Source organism: Pleuronectes platessa, chromosome 7 (assembly GCF_947347685.1).
Source record: "Pleuronectes platessa chromosome 7, fPlePla1.1, whole genome shotgun sequence".
Taxonomy (NCBI): Eukaryota; Metazoa; Chordata; class Actinopteri; order Pleuronectiformes; family Pleuronectidae; genus Pleuronectes; species Pleuronectes platessa.
The window spans coordinates 20,974,999-20,990,360 of record NC_070632.1 but is presented as its reverse complement, the minus strand read 5'-3'; the positions used below and the strand labels follow the sequence as shown (position 1 = coordinate 20,990,360).

At 39.3% G+C, this 15,362-nt stretch overlaps 1 protein-coding gene across 6 annotated transcripts in view; it reads left to right on the top strand.

Annotated features, from left to right (window-relative positions):
- The window catches only part of LOC128444495 (pleckstrin homology domain-containing family A member 7), a 120,187-nt gene that overhangs the window by 47,078 nt on the left and 57,747 nt on the right, over positions 1-15,362 (top strand). For all 6 annotated transcript variants that reach the window (XM_053427007.1, XM_053427005.1, XM_053427004.1 and 3 more), the window contains one exon: positions 13,868-13,951. In XM_053427007.1, the coding sequence (XP_053282982.1) occupies positions 13,868-13,951 (84 nt within the window). The remainder of the gene's footprint in view (positions 1-13,867; positions 13,952-15,362) is intronic.

The window sequence follows — 15,362 nt, the reverse complement described above, 5'->3', positions numbered from 1 at the left end:
TATTCCTCCACTTATTTTCCCGCCCATTATTATTCCTCTTATAGTTAGTAAGAGGAATAACAATGGGTGGTAGCATCATTTTAAATATTGAATGCAACGGAAAATTTAACAAATTTTCATGACAAAGCCTCAGATTTACCCTCCTAATTTGTTGTGTTGACTTCTTGATTCTACTTTCCTTTTCAATGTGTCATAATCCAATAGTATATTACCTATTTGTAGATGGTACTCTACGTCAGGGCCCTGGCAGCGGTCTCTCAATGCCAGGGATGTCAGCAACGCTCGTGTCTGCTGCAGTTATTACTGGCACCGTGTTGTTCTCAGGCTGCCAGCAGCACGGAGCCACTGCCCTGGTGGTGTCGTCCCACCTCAACCCCTCTGTGCCGCTGGAGAATCTCCTTACTTTACTGGGTCACAATGAAACCAATGATAGGAGGGAGGGGGTGGGCTGATTTGGCAACATAAAAGTGTTGTGATATAATGAGCAAAATGATGCTTAGTGCATTCGGTTGCAGAGGGCCTTGAGGTCATACACTGGTGTTGTAGCAGCGGCACTTTACCAATACCTCCTGTCTCAAGAATAAATAATGGGTGCGACAAAGCTTAGGTGAATGGGCGCCAAGCCAGGGGTTCTGTCAGTGATGAGCAAAAGAGAAACCTGCATTAGCTGCAGATGCTTCTCCAGGTAGCCATCTTTGTTATGGAATACTGAAATCCTATTTGAGGCACTATTACTTTTTCAAATAACCTTCATTTTCATAACCCTCATTTAAAAAGTTTTATTTCACTTAAAAGCTTAGCCGTCTCCACTTAGAGGTTATAATCACGGATACACAGCCACCGCACAAAATCCTACCATTGGATAATAACCATCATTACATTGATTTGCATACAACCCGGCAGACTGGTAGCATTCAGCTCACTCTATCACACTGTCAGACACAGTATTATTGGTTTTACCACTTAACCTGACAAAACCACTGTAGACTGTTATAAACCTTGATTTAATCAAACAAGGGAGCAATTCTGAAGGAGTGACTTGGAGAGCACGAGTTGGAGGTGGAGTGTGAGAAAACCAAATGACCGGCTGTTTGTATTTGTGATGTGTGGGCGGGTTTGTGGTAGACGTGGTATTTGATGGCTGTGAAACCTGAACGAGTGATGGTGGAACTGAACCAAATGTGTCACTGCCTAATGTTCACTGGGCCAAGGAAGGAACTGACTGGCAGCAGCAGCCTGCCAGGAATTCAGCAGTGTGACTGTGTGTGTGTGTGCATGCAGTCCTTGAACGTATGTGCGTTTGTAGTGGTCAGATTGTATTCCATCTCTTTACCCCCTGGCCAGTTATAGGACCAAGCCAGCCCATTACACACACACACACACACACACGCACACGCACACGCATAGATAGTTCAGTGTATGTAGCATTTGCCCACATTCACATGCATGGAGCGGAACAGAAGTGACCATGTGGACACAGGTAAATATAAACAAATTAAACAGGGAAAGGGTCTGCGCTTTTCTGTTTCCAGCTTTAAATTCTTCTGAGGAAGCTTCCTGGTTCTTTTTATAGCAGCACTGAGCTGCTGGCCTGGCTGCACTGCCTCTCGAGCCAGTGTCTCTCAGATGTTGTCTGGACCGGTGCTCCATAGTAGTAGCTCTGCTAATGTGTGCCCTCATATCAATGAGAGCTCACATTACAGGTCAGTGAGAATTTCAAGAGAAAATTCAAGAGTAACCAGTCACATTTGACTTATTTTAACTTGAAACTGGAGAAATATGAGTCTAATTTATAAAGCTTGCCTTCTTTCGTGATTTACAGGTTCATGATCTTAGTAGGGGGTCTACTTGAATATATTAAAATACATAATTTGTCATATATTATACACTACTGCAGCCATGCCCCCACCCTGTTTTTGCCTTTGGCACGGCTCCCAAAAACTCCAGTCGGCTTTTATTAGTCAACTGCTTAGTGTGTGAGGTGCCCCTTCCTGAGAGGCTTCCTGATCAGCTGTAAACGCCGCTGTAGCCACAGTAACAATGGCGTTGGTTTTGCTGTACCAATCCTAAGCCAAACTAGTCTGTCGGTCACATAGACATTATATGAAAAACAACCCAGGAAGGCAAACTAGATGTTTTAGGCTCTTCAGAAGTAGAGATTACTGTGGGATAGGAAGAATGAAAACTTGGGCCTCTGCAACTTAGAAAAACTTTTGCATGCACATAAAAAGCTATGACATTATAACAAAACTCAATAAGGACACTATAACCTAAATAACTAGATTTAGTCTGAGAGGTCATGGGCCAGTGCACTACTGCTTATACAATATTCTAGTATCTGTAGATATTGACCTAGGAGTCAGTGACTTTTTTCTTTTTTTTTTTGTGAAAAGTTTTATTATGCAGTGAATAAGCCTGCATACAAATATTAATATCACTACAGTTACTTCTTGGCCTAAATACAGAGTAAATCTTTTAATCAGTTAAATATCAATAGTAATGAATGTTGTTCAAAATGACTTTATTAATTTATATAATTAATATTATATTTATGAGTGACTTAAACAATTAAAACTAGTACATTTTTAGATTGTGTAGATGTAACCAGCAAATGTTTGGTAGTGTACCTTGATATATCAAATTTCTATTGATTCAGTGTTCGATTTTTTCAATTTATGTTTTCGGAACTTAGAAATTCTATTTTAGGAATCTTGTACTTTTTAGGTATTGTTCTGGTTTAACGTTAACGCATTTGTCGAAGCCTTGAGGCTGATTACATCATCAACGAGCTCTTTCTCATTTGAGTGGCTGACTGGGAGTAAATACTGGGAGCTTCTTTGCCAGTGGCCCACTCTGCAGGCTGCCCAAAATCAACACTGATAATGTTTTAATCTACTTCTGTGCTGAGGCCAAATCAGGAACCCATTTGTAGCTGTGGCCTTGTGCAACTCAATTAGGTGATGTTTATTTAAACATTAGGCCGTGAACTAAAGTGTCATCTAGTTTTTTGCAGCGCGTGTGTGTGTGTGCACATTGCTGTGTGTGTTTCACGTTAGTGCAAGGAGGGGTGATGGTCTGTGAGCTCTCCCATAGATTTTCAATTACGTTCTTTTTCTCCCAGTTTTGGTTTAAGCCACATCTTCCATGTTCTTGGTAATGAAAAGTAACCTAACTTTTGCCTTAGAAGATTGCAAATGAGATATCACAGCTGTGATGTTTGTTCATCCAGATATAATACATATTATACGAGGATACTCACAAACTCAAGCAGTATACACTACTCTCTCTCTCTCTCTCTCTCTCTCTCTCTCTCTCTCTCTCTCTCTCTCTCTCTCTCTCTCTCTCTCTCACCCCCTCATACACACAGGCGAGCACATACAGTACATTGTCAAACATGTGCAGTGCTCTGAATGGTAATGACCTTGCTGTGTGCCCCCCCATACTGCACTGGCAGTCCTCCTACCCACCCTCCCTCGCTGAACTTCAAACACATTTCACGTGGAAAAGCCCTTTAAATAGATGTGACCTTTGACTGAGAGAACACCCACTCACCAAATCATTTAGAATCACTCTGTCTGCTACACATCTGTTAAAACCCAAGCAGTGTGTGCAGCATCAATCATACAAAGACAAATTCCTGCTATTTATTGGAAGTGAGAGTCAACAGCTCTGTGTTTCGAGACATCAGTCACACTATTGTCAATATAAGGACATTTGAACTACAGTAAATCATTTCCAATTCCAAGTTATTGGATGAAACATGGACACCAGCTAAGAGGACACACACATCTGAGATGAGACTGGCAGCGTCAATCAGCCTCATCATGTCTCACATAATGTTTTCAGCTAGATTTATTTATTGCAAGAACTTAACCTGCTTTTGAACTTGAAGTTACAATAGATCATTCTAATGAGTGCTTATCGGTATCAAGTATTTTTTCACCGGCTTTCATGTTGCACGCTCTTCCGAATGTAGCGCATTTGCAAATAGCAGCATTTTGATTGTGGCAAAAATGCACAAGTATTCATGCAAGTCTGACAAAATGTTTAGACCCTTCATAATTATGTTAAACAGACTATTATTATCTATGTGCAGCAAAAGCTTATAGAAAAGAAAGGGGAAGCATTCACTGTATCGACGTTACCTAGTACTTTAGATTATGTTGCACACTCTGTCTCTCTGCTCATTTATAGTTGATTTTGCAGGATCACAGATTATCTTGTGCTCTCATAATATACAGCTGTGCAGCTTCAATTTCTAAGGCTGTGCAGGAAAGCGCCCGTGTTATTGGAAGTAATAGTGAAACAGTCATAGCTGTTTACTAAGGAGGAAGGAAATGCTGCATGGCTCCGGCTGATCCGACAGGTGCCCTTTAGTGAGCCTGAGAACAAAATCAACGATACTGATTCAATATCATAAAGTACTTATACTGTAACAGTAAAACAGGGCCCACTTCTTATAATGCCCCTAAAAGAACAACAGGGTAAATTATGTAGAAAAAATGCAGAAGTCCATACGAGTTTAAATTAAATATTGGTGTCATTTCATTCATCTTGCATTTCCATACACTATAATATTCTACAACTGAAGTTCTGTGTTTTGTCATCAGGTGCGACAAATTCTGAGTTCACTTCTGCTCTGATTGGCACCTCTGAGGCCCATAGATGCTGTATGCATATTGTTAGCATATTATTTCTTCGTGGGCTCAAATGAAGATCAGTAAGATTATGAGCTCCTGAAGTGATGTTAACGGGTTATTTGTGTTTCTGAAAATGCAAATCAACGTTTGTATACTTTATACCAGAAATGTTAGTGTGTGCTTGTGTAGAAAAGATTAGTACACTTACTCATCATTATCTCCATCCACTGACCGTTTTGATTTTCATACCTAATAAAATACCTGACATTAGATTCTGGCATTGTTTTGCATTCACTTGCTGCAGACACTATAGTTTCATTGTGAAAGTTTTAGTTTTAAAGGTACTGTTCAATGAATAGATTCTCATTTATCAGGTTTGTGGTAAAACACAGATCTGACATCCTCGTATAAAACGCAGGATTGTAAATTGAATATGAGACAGACCATGTATGTGTGATCATGTGTGTTTAAATGAGAGGTGGGTCGTGTGCTGCCCTGGGCTGTCCCATGTTTATGTAACGCTGTAATCTTAGCGTCCGCCCTTAATAAATGTCATGTGGATATTGACTGGGGCAGAAATGTCAAACAAAGTCAAACACTGTCAGATGCTGAGGCGTAGAGAATACTGTGTGAGTGGTAGTGAGGGATTTTGGACCCAGCCTTCTTTGTTTTAGATGCTTATGAAAACTCAGTCTAAACATACATATATTTAATTTTAAATTAGGCATACGTAAAATGTGGTCATTTAAAATCTAATTCATTTGAGTCGATTAGTAGTACCCTTAAACAAAAAAAAAAAAATCAAGTTTCCCGTTTTTTTTCCAAACAGAAAAACCATTAGTCTACTCAATTGCCTTGCTAAGAACCCCACTGTTGTATTCGGGTTATTGACTGGCAGTTACAGAGGTGATGTCAACAAATCACTAATTCTGATGTGAACTAGCAACAGACATAAATCAAAAAGAAAAACCTGACAGTTTGATATCTGACTATAAAATCATTGGCATAGTTTCATCCCTGAATGGAAATTGATTATCAAGTTAAGCAATAGCAAGCAGTTTTTTATTTATTTAAGTATAATATTTTAATTTAATATATTAAAATATGTCCTTCTGGTGAAAATATATCACAGCACCTCAGAATCCAAGGCAACATCTTCCTTCTGCTGAAGACAAAGCCACGTATTTTATTGATATACCTCCTTTTTTGGGTAAATTTTTATAAATTATCAAATCTGATTATTTTTGAGCCTGTTGAGTGATTAGTTAATCATTGCACTACTAGTATGTTTCACTATGGCTGCAGGGCCAAGCAGGAGTCAAGTAAACATAGTTCCTGGGGAAACAGTGTGACACCCAAGTCATATGACACAGCAGGTGCAGTGTGCCTTATAAGCCAGAGAGAAAGAGACTATGTGTGGTATGTGTGATCATGTGTGTTTATAAGCAGTCCCATGTTTATGTAACCCCAGAGGTGTAGCACCCGTCCTTCAAAATGTCATGCGGACATCGACAAGTCAAGTGCAGAAGCTCGAAGCGTATAGCTGACTGCAACCCAGTGGTCAGGACTGTCTTATAAGAGGAAAGGTTCTTTTAATTTCCTTAATGTTGTTAAGTGAGAAACAAAGTCAGCTACAGGTTGGGCTGGGCGATAAAATGATAAAGATAATTAACGGATAAAATATATCCTGGGTAGAAATTAAAGACATGGTTGATGCAACATCGATATAACTCATTCCAATCCATGTTCTGACAGACAAAACAAACAACCAATGATTGATCAGATTATGACACAGCACAATGTTTTAACTTTGAAGAAGCGACGCCACGTTTATCCAGGAACATAAATATGAATTCAGCAGGTTTTTATAAAGATCAGTTATAAATGTGAGTGATAAGAAAACAGCAGAGGAGCTGAGTCACTGCGAAGAGTAATGCTCCTCAGTACAGTGGTGTTGATCTCATTTATATCGTAATATATATCGATATCGACTGATATGAGAAAAATGATCGTGATTAAAATCATTACAAAATTGAAGCATTAAACTGGCATGAAAGGGAGAGTGGTTTTTTACATCTTTGCTTTCTCTCAGATGACAAAGTAATGAGCCATTCTGTCTGGACAGCTTGTTTGGGTTTCTGTGTTTGGTCAAGAATAACATGGCATGCAGTGTTTCGCACACAATTAGATTGTATCTATGGCGGTAGCTGGAGGGCTCTGTGGTGGTTGATTGTTGCGATTGAACAGTGAGCCTCATCCTGGCACAGACATACAGCATGCTCTCAAATGCCCCCTGCAGTTACAGTTACACAGACTCTACCAGTGGTATGATGACTGTTGCCTGCCTGCCAAGGTCAGTGACAATTTTATGGAATATTTGACGATTCTCTGGTCCACTTGAGCGGCAGTTCATGTCTCTGTGGCGGGACGAATTAGACTGTGGCGGCCCACCATGGACTGGGTAATTAATGGGGACCATCGATGTGACACAAACCTCCAAATGAATGTCTTAAGTTTGGATATTGGTGTGAAAGTGACAGATGTCAGTGGTGCTGATGATGAACCACTGTGTCTGTAAAGTTTGTCCAGACACAAAACACAAAACACAAACACAAAACATTGTATTAATTACAATGTCGTGTGTGCTTTTTAATATGCATGTCAGAAGGTGCACAGCTAAGAAACTGTAATGATGATTTTGATGGAGATGCCAGGATTGATGTCAGAATCACAAATCAATACACTATGCATGGCGTCTGGATTTATCTGATTGTTGTATTCAACCTTCTGGTGACGGTTTCATGCGAGAGACCATGTTTAAGCAGATCAAGCGGAATTTATCTGATCCAATGATCCAAACTAAGACTTACAGTGAAAGAGAGGAATCAGCTCGTTGTCTGTTACCAAAGCTTCTAACTTCCATTGTGTTTGAATCAATACTGAAGGGTCCCATCAAAGCAAGTTAAAACTTTGTGGGTAAAATAACAGAATCCCAATTTGAGAGTTAACAAACATGCAGCCAGTGGGGGTTCTGAATATCCAGTCCCTATTGCTGTTGCTGAATAAAGCAGGAGATCAAACATCTGGGCTTTTTTCCTACCACATGAAATGTTTTGGTTAAGTTTAACACCCACAGGTTTACTGGTTTTACAGAAACACAACAGAAGAACTGGTGTCTCTGTTTATGGCTCGGCTAAACACAGCACACGTTATTTGAATCAAGAACTCAGTCAATAATTGACCTCTTGCCAAGATACCAGGAGCAATGGAGATCGTATATCATGCTGCACATGCTGCAAGTCATATTCCTCACAGTGAGAGAAGTTGGCTACCTTGCTGAGATATTTGATTTATTTTCCACTCAGAAGAATTACCCCCCAAAAACTACATTTTTTACTGAACTTTTGGACGAATACATTGGCTTGTTTTTACTCCTTCTCAATAAAAGCCACCCTATGTTATGTGTGCAGCATCAGAAGTAGGTTAAAATAGCCCTGAAGGCGGAGACTGGATCATTGAATGAACTATGTAGACAGAGAGGGAGTGGCAATTACTGTGTATAAATACTTTGAAGGCTTATTATTGATTCATACATCCTTCTGCCAAGGCCCAACAAATACACAAATTCCATCAAGCTGCACCTAATTGGTCAAATAAAAGCTTAAGAATTGTTCAATTAATATATTTTTTTGTATGTATCACTCTTCTTTTGTCATGATTGCTGTCCTCTGACTCAGTCCTTATTGTGGACCTGTCATAAGTCCTGCCACCCTGTAGGTAAACACCACACCTTGGAAAGCTGCGTGCAGAGTGTCAGCATCAAGGAGGCTATTTTAATCAGCGGGTGTTGGGCTTTTTTGAGAGGCAGCTCTTTTAATGATATGGTTGTTATATAAGGCACTCATAGCTGGAGAGCCAGCAGGGAGAGGTAGACTAATGCCTTAGTTGTCCCTGGAGATGGAAGTTTGTGGCACAACAGAGATGTTTGGATGAGTCAAACACATTATTACAGTCGTGGGGTGTTCTTTTAGGCATTATGTGCACAGTAAAATAATGGGAGATATAATAGATATTGAGCATGGGTCTTGGCTGCAAAGCCTTCAAACTCTTACACTAGCTTTACAAATTTTCATTTTTGTACAATGAGTTCATAGAAAGGTTTTTTTCTGTCTGATTTGATATATTGTACCATAATAGCACTGCAGGTAATACTATATAATACGTCCTACATGCTCACCTTTGATTTCTTGGTATAACATTAACATTTGTCAGACAATTGTGGACAAGACAAGGTTCATAGAACAGCTATGCAGTTTATTTCTGAAAGGGACAATCTGTCTATTAGTTTTCAGAGTTATAAGAATCATATTGTCTACTACAGCGAATTAGTGTGAATAAAGACGATGATAAGTGTCCACTTCCTCTCCTTATAAAAAAAATTTAGCCAAAATATCCTGGATATAGGTGCTGCCATCTTGTGCTGGTGAGGCCATTTGGAGTCAGCACAGTGGATCATGGAATGCAGCCGTGGTATTGATGTCCCGCGGATACAAGCGTTTTTCAAATCGCGAGTCACTCTCAATTGTCAGACATAATGTTTCATACCAATTTTATAGCATCAAATAACTAAATAAAACCAACTTAATCAGAAGCATGGACATTTTAAACATAATTGATAATAAATACCTATGATGACAGAGACAACATATTTGGGAGTATTTTATTTTATGTGTATTTTGAGATTTTAGTTTGACCCATTTCCCATCTACTAACATGGAAGAGTCTGGGTTAAGGACCAATACTACAGCCAAGAACTGAACCTAACTCTCTAAACAGTATATGGGGCTCTTGGTCTACAAGATGAGCTTACAGGCGCCCCATCCCCTTTTCATTTATCAGCCTCATTAATTCTACCTCGGGTTTAACCAATTCCCTCAGAATAGCAATGAGATTGGTAAAGACAACGTCTGTAACTTATCATAAATGTCTTGAGTCTGGATTGCTTTCTAGTCTTCTGATAGTGATATAAATCTTGGTATCAGTTTTTTAATGAATTTCCTGTTGTATGAAGATTAAAAGGAAATGGTCACTTCATGTAGAAGGAAAGTACGTGACATTCACCATTTATTCTTTAGACACCGCACATTTTTATAATATCCAGCTCTACTGAGCCAACACTGGACACGTCTCTGTGAAGTGGGAACTAAGTAGCCCACACGGCAAATGATTGCAGCGATGCAAGACACATTGTGAACAGTTCTTTTACAGCATTTTTTACAGGATCATCATAAAGAGTATATAAAGATTTTAGTGCTTCTATCATTTTTCCCTTAAAGCTCAGGTCATTGTTGCCTTTGCTCTCCTGAAATGACACTTTCACGTCTATTTTATCTTGTACTATTTTGAACCTTGCTACATGATGAAATCAGAGCCACTGATAAACAACCTCTTATGACACCGACACGCTGTTCCCATTCATATTCTGTGAGACGGATTCATCAGTGTCCAGGGAGAAATGCCACACATATCAGCTCTGAAAAAAACAAGGCTTGGTTTTAAGGCCCGCAATCAATAAGTGTATGTAATGTGAGTTAGTGAGAGAGAGAGAGGATTTAAGGTGACTGTGTCCTTTGTCATAAATACCTCTTTACCATTTAACTGTGTGGCAAAAAGATCATAGTTAACATACTGCCTTACTTTTCATTAGATCACTGTTCTGCAAGCATCTTTGTGGCTGTCATCACTGCAAACTCTGTATCATATGATGATTTATTGTCTTTTCATTACAACATTTTCTTTAATATTTCTTGAGACCAAGGTCTGGAAATGTATCTCTGTCCTCTAGCGCAGTGTGAAAACAATACCTCGCTGAAGAAGACTGCTTTTAGTGGAACACATTGACATTAAGATCATAAACCCTTAAAGCAATGATATTTTAAAAGGGCTTTGATCCTTTTCCATAAATTTCAACTTATAAATGTAGTTCCCATTTTTTATTTACTGCCAATAAAATTCCAATGTTTAATGTAATCCATTTACAACGATCACTTCCATACATATTCATCCCTTTTTAAAGTTCCCCTCCAATGAAATTCAAGTTTTTACCTTTTTAAAATGTCCATATTTTTTAATGATAGTAGACATATGAGCAATATAAGCAGTTAATGCGATTGATGTAAATTAATGCTGCTGTTTTGCACAGAGTCTGTGCGAGTTAGCTAGTATGTGTCCTCCTCACTGACACTAAATAAAAAGACAACTTTGAAAGGAACATAACAAACATATATAGCTATAAATACACTTAAAGAGAAAGATAGGAAATAACTAAAATCGTATCTACTAGGACCATATTCCTGGATAAACAGTTGCAAGGGATATTTAGTAATTTTTTAATGCAGACTATTAACCATGATGCAACGGAAATTACATCAGCGGCATGTTTATCAATAAAACGGCACTGACACACGGCTGCCAATGAACACATGCTGTTGAATTTGTCGGGGCCGTGTAACTTGCAGCTCAGAGGCTTGTAGGGACGATCTGTTTATTTCTTTGTGCTACGACTGATTCATTATGAACACGTCCTTCTCAGACAGTTATTAATTCTTCAAGCCCCTCCAACTTTCCTGTTGAAATATTGAGCGTATCCCCCCTGAGGGACACCACTATCATGAGCATGAGGTGCTTGTGTCCAGTAACACACACTCCTCTGGCACCATGACTAACACAATGTCTACCACATTGTTGCTCTTCTAAAGAACGTAAAGATTGTGTGCGCTCTTTAACATTCTTTTTTAAATTTCACTCTGCAGTGTTTTTATGCCTAGCTGTTGAACATTGATGTGTTAATATGAGCGTGGGCTTATATGAAACCTATGAATTATTTACGTTACTGGTTCTTTTTTGTTAAAAGGACACAGAGCCTGCAGCACCTGAGGATACTGACATTGTGTAGTCAGTCTCCCAAGAAAATGCCCTACTTATGCAAAACACAGTGAAGGAAATGTTAATATATATAAATATACTCACTGAATAGATTTTTCATTTATCAATTCGTGATAAAGAAGTTTCTATCTCCAATATGGAGGCATTTCTGTTGTTTTTAAGAGGTCGCTTCCACACCACAGGCTGCTACACTGTTCACCCCTGAAACTCATTAAGTGTTTCGTGGACTTCAACACTTCACCCATCCCTCCATGGGCATTGTGGTGAGGAGACAATGGGTGAATATTCAATTTTCTGTGAATTATCCCTTTAGCTCCAAAATCTTGGTTTAGGAGAGAAACAGGAGGGAACAGTGAAGCCAACATTAAGGCAAAACACTCATTAAGAAAGTAAAAAAAGGTGATGGTCATGTTTCCTGTTAGTGATGCTGCCATTAGAGTCGTAACTCAACTGACAGATGGGAGCAGTATAACAGTCCTTTGTATGAGCTAACAGGAAGGTGTCTACATGCAGTGCATTAACTGTAATTGGTCTATATTTATAAAGCACTTTTCTAGTCTAAATGACGATAAAGTGCTTTGAAGTACAGTTTTGCCATTTAGTCATTCATACACCGCATCTATGTGCTGCACTTCCTATATCTCTATCGTGCGTCACTCATACACTGCCGACACAGCCATCAGGGGCAATGTGGGGTTCATGGACATTAAGCCACCAACTGTCTGTTTTTACTGGGAAAACATGCTCTATCTCCTAAGCCACAGGCACCCATTGATATGATCAGTTTGATGTGACAAGTTGTATTTAAGTCTCGTGCTGTGAGTTATAAATGTTGTTGTGAGCGCCTGTTGTAAAGCCTGTTGCTGCCGTGTCACTGGGTCTCTTGGGAAACCTTGTAGTCCTATGGGATTTGATCTTCAGCTACAACAACCAGGAATCGCTCCAACGTGAGAAATGTGAGCTGCTAGTGAATGGAAAGCGGTGCTGCTTCGTATTGATTGTTGTCGGAGATGGGGAAAGGAAGCGCAACCTTACCACTCAACAGGTGTGTTTGCTGAGTGCAGGATGGTTCTCATCACTGCTGAACTTCTGTTGGTGACTTCTAAGCAGGGCAACTGGAGAACTTTAGAGAACAAGAACTTTTCTTAGTGTTTGCTGCTCAGTGTAATATCTTTTTTTGTTCTTATTGATGGATTCCTTATTTCTTCCTCCATTGCAGCACTCCACTTAGCAGCATATATGTTTATAACTAATAACATAGTTGAAAAATAGACAAATGAATAAATTAAATGAATGAAATGTTTTTATGGTCTTAGTATCTAAAGAGTGTATGATTATGAATTTGGCAGAAAGGATATTAGTCTGTCATATTTTAGCAACTAAAACCTATTTTTATGATATCATATGCATTTTTATTTGACTACAGTTTTTAGTTTTATAACTATTTTACTTTGATTTGTTGATTATTTTTCACAACTGATGTGTCAACTTAACAGTGAAAAATGTTCAACTCTCAAAAAAGTACAAAACCAAAATATATACTGAAGTAGCAAAATGTGAAACAGAGAAACATCTCAATATCAGCTCTTTGGATGAGAAATAACGAAATGATTATTTGCAATTATATAAAAAAAATGTATAGGTTAGAATGAGGAGCTAAAAAAACATCAAAGTTTTAGAAAAAGTTTTTCTATCAGTATTTATGCAGAAATCCAATTCTTAAAAGTGTTATGTTATTAGTGTCTGTTTATTAAATGCGAACAACATTCCATTAATAGTCCCTATCATTGAGAACAGTCATTGACAGCTCCCCCACCTCACACACAAACAAACAAACAAACACACACACACACAGTGACCCCCATGCCACCCTGTGTTGTTTACCCAGCCCAATGCTTTTTTCACTCTGGTTGAGGCTTAGACTGACTTACTGGGTCTATAACTGATGGAGGCCCAGGCTTCCACTGTCCAGTATTTTGTGCTGAGCCAAACAGTTTGCCCCACACAGGCTGAACAGGAAGGGTGGGGTGGGGCGGGGGTCCTGTAGTCACCCCTCACATTCTACACAGGGCTGGGGAAAGTCAGGGACGAAGGCCCATCAGGGTGGGGAGGTGGGACAGAGCTTCTAAACCTGCTACTCCTCTGGGGAATGATCGGCTTGTGTGGGCAGTACATGTGAACGGATCAGGGGTTGAAAATCCAGGGTGATGCCTACACAGTGTTAACAGTGCAACCTCAGTTGCTAATTTTGTCTCCTTTCTCTCCTCCCTGTGTCACTTCAGTCATAACCAGAGGACCACGGCGTTTCGCCATCCTGTGACCGGACAGATTTCTCCAGAGAACTTGGATTTCATCCTGCAGGAACAGTGAGTGATTGAGTTTACTTCTCTGCTGCCCCATCTATTCGAAAAACTCTCAGCTGGTGAAATAAAAAATTGATTTGGTGTCAGATGCTCTGGGCTGCATCGACATTCTACAGCTGCTTTGAGATAAATCGACAACAATGAAATTGGTTAAAATATTGTTTCTATTTTCATTTTCGATGTGAATGCTACAATGTGAGCTATGTAGTTTATCCCCTCCTGTGACATGATGAAATGATACTGGAAATGAGGAGCATCTGAAGCATGTGTAGAAGAGAAATCCACTGCTCCTTTAGTGACTCATGGTTTGTTATAGTGTGATTTACTGCGGACGCTTGGCGATCCATTTTACAGTGAAAATCATATCTATACCTAAAAGTTATAACTTGAATAATTTTTCCCTAAATACTTTTTTTACTGAGTGGTTTGATAGTACGGTCTTTGAAAAGTCTTGAGTTAAGATAAGATGTGGGCAGTTCAATTCACCAGCGCCACTTCTGAATCCGAATTGAAAAGAGAAAGATGTTGGTGGTATCGTCAAGGACAAGCAGTGCTGCTCTCACTGTCTGGTGATGCTTTAGCAGGAGTCCGTAAATTGTTTCTCTCGCTTCCTGTTTAGAACATCACAGTTGGAAAGTGCAGCTAAACCTGGGTTGCTTTTAGCTACATCTGTTTTTCTTGTCTGCTCTCTTGTCGAGAGTTAAGCTGGGCAAACACTGTCATTTTAGAAATGCTACTGTTGAATTCCAACAAGCGCTGTACAAGTATGTCATCTGTAATGGAATGCCAGGAGGATTTATGTGCTCACACTGTACAGTCCGAACGTCAAGCCACAACCTGACCAGTATCACTGTACGTACCTGTTGGCCCCTCAGGACTGGTCTGGTTATATTTTAAAGAGAAAGTTAAAGTTTGTTTGCCTTGACAATGCTTACAAGGGAGATGCTTCTTGGCCATATGTGCCATTCTGTGTGCTGAAACTAAGAAATAGAGGGGACGACATTTCCCTCAGTTGTGATGGGAGGAGGAAGTATTGAACAGACAGGCATGCTGCTGCAACAGCCGACCAGCCTGGGCTCCATGTTTTCTGTCCACAAGACTCATGTTCTGGTTTTTCTTTCTTTTAATTTTGCTAATACACAGAAAAAGACCTACTACTAGCGATTCTACTCTGGAGCCTACTTCAGAAATATTCCTTGTCATTAGAGGGTCAAACAATTCTACAATATTATTTTCATTTTTGTCTGCTGGTTGTTGTGTGCAGAGCTTTTTATAAACAGTTTATAGTGTTAGAGTTAAAGCTTTGTGTTCATCCTACCTGGTTTACCTTCAGTGAAGATTTTAAAGTCTAGGATTTTACTATAATGAATCTGAATCGCATGTCGGTTATTTCAGAAGCCTTTTAATCGACACA